The sequence below is a fragment of the Oryctolagus cuniculus genome, chromosome 16, assembly GCF_964237555.1.
Source record: "Oryctolagus cuniculus chromosome 16, mOryCun1.1, whole genome shotgun sequence".
Taxonomy (NCBI): domain Eukaryota; kingdom Metazoa; phylum Chordata; class Mammalia; order Lagomorpha; family Leporidae; genus Oryctolagus; species Oryctolagus cuniculus.
In genome coordinates, this window is record NC_091447.1 from 17,901,533 (window position 1) to 17,902,411 (window position 879).

At 36.9% G+C, this 879-nt stretch overlaps 1 protein-coding gene across 1 annotated transcript in view; it reads left to right on the plus strand.

The window, feature by feature from the left end:
• NFE2L3 (NFE2 like bZIP transcription factor 3) overlaps window positions 1–879 on the plus strand; it is a 31,761-nt gene that overhangs the window by 26,390 nt on the left and 4,492 nt on the right. Inside the window, exon 3 of the mRNA XM_008261554.4 lies at window positions 255–338. Within this exon, the coding sequence (XP_008259776.3) occupies window positions 255–338 (84 nt within the window). The remainder of the gene's footprint in view (window positions 1–254; window positions 339–879) is intronic.

Consider the following 879-nt stretch of genomic DNA (forward strand, 5'->3'; position numbering starts at 1 on the left):
TCCTAGCTATTCTTGGGTTCCTAAGAGCCCAGGGATGTGCCTGGGAAGACAGCAGAAGATGGCCCTAGTACTTGGCTCCATTATCAAGACCTCTCTTTCAAATAAATGATATATTTAAAACAGAAAATATCATAGTAGAAGGACACAGAAAGTTCAACAAACAAGAGATTGACCTGGTTGTCCTTAGGGCCTTAAATACCAGGCAACTTACGTATCTTACCAGAACAATGATGTACATTTTTTGTTTTCTACAGATACAGCTAAATGGAGCAGACACTTCTCTCTCTCTGGAGGACTTATTTCAGTTGCTTTCCTCACAGCCAGAATATTCACTGGAGGTAACTGGAATCTTGGCTTTCCCTTTTCAGGAACATAGGGGCACCGACATCTGAACAACTCTTACTTGGATGACACAGCAATGAAAACTCACTCGCATTTAATTTCAAGTGCATTGTTTTTTGAGATTTTGTTATAGAAATACCTAGAAATTACCTAAATATGTATGCTGTTCTTTTGTTGCAAAAGGATAAACCTATCTAATACTTCACACTGAAACAAAATAGAATATTTGATAAACTTAGGTATAAGCTTAAATTTTTTTTTTTTTTAAGTCATTGTAATGGTAAGATCTTTTGCCTCAAGATAGCTTATTAAGCTATGGACCAGTAGCTGAGAGTTGCATACTATGTAGTGGTTAAGTTACAAGATGAGAATTACTGCTTCTGGGTTTTCAAGTAATTTTCTCCCCAAGTAGAACATATTCTGATTTTGGGCTCCTTTCTCACGCTGTAGGGAATTAACCCACTAGAATATAAAAACTGCCTAAAACGGGAGGTTTTGGAACACATATTCAAGGTGACTTTTCCCCTTCTTTTTCAG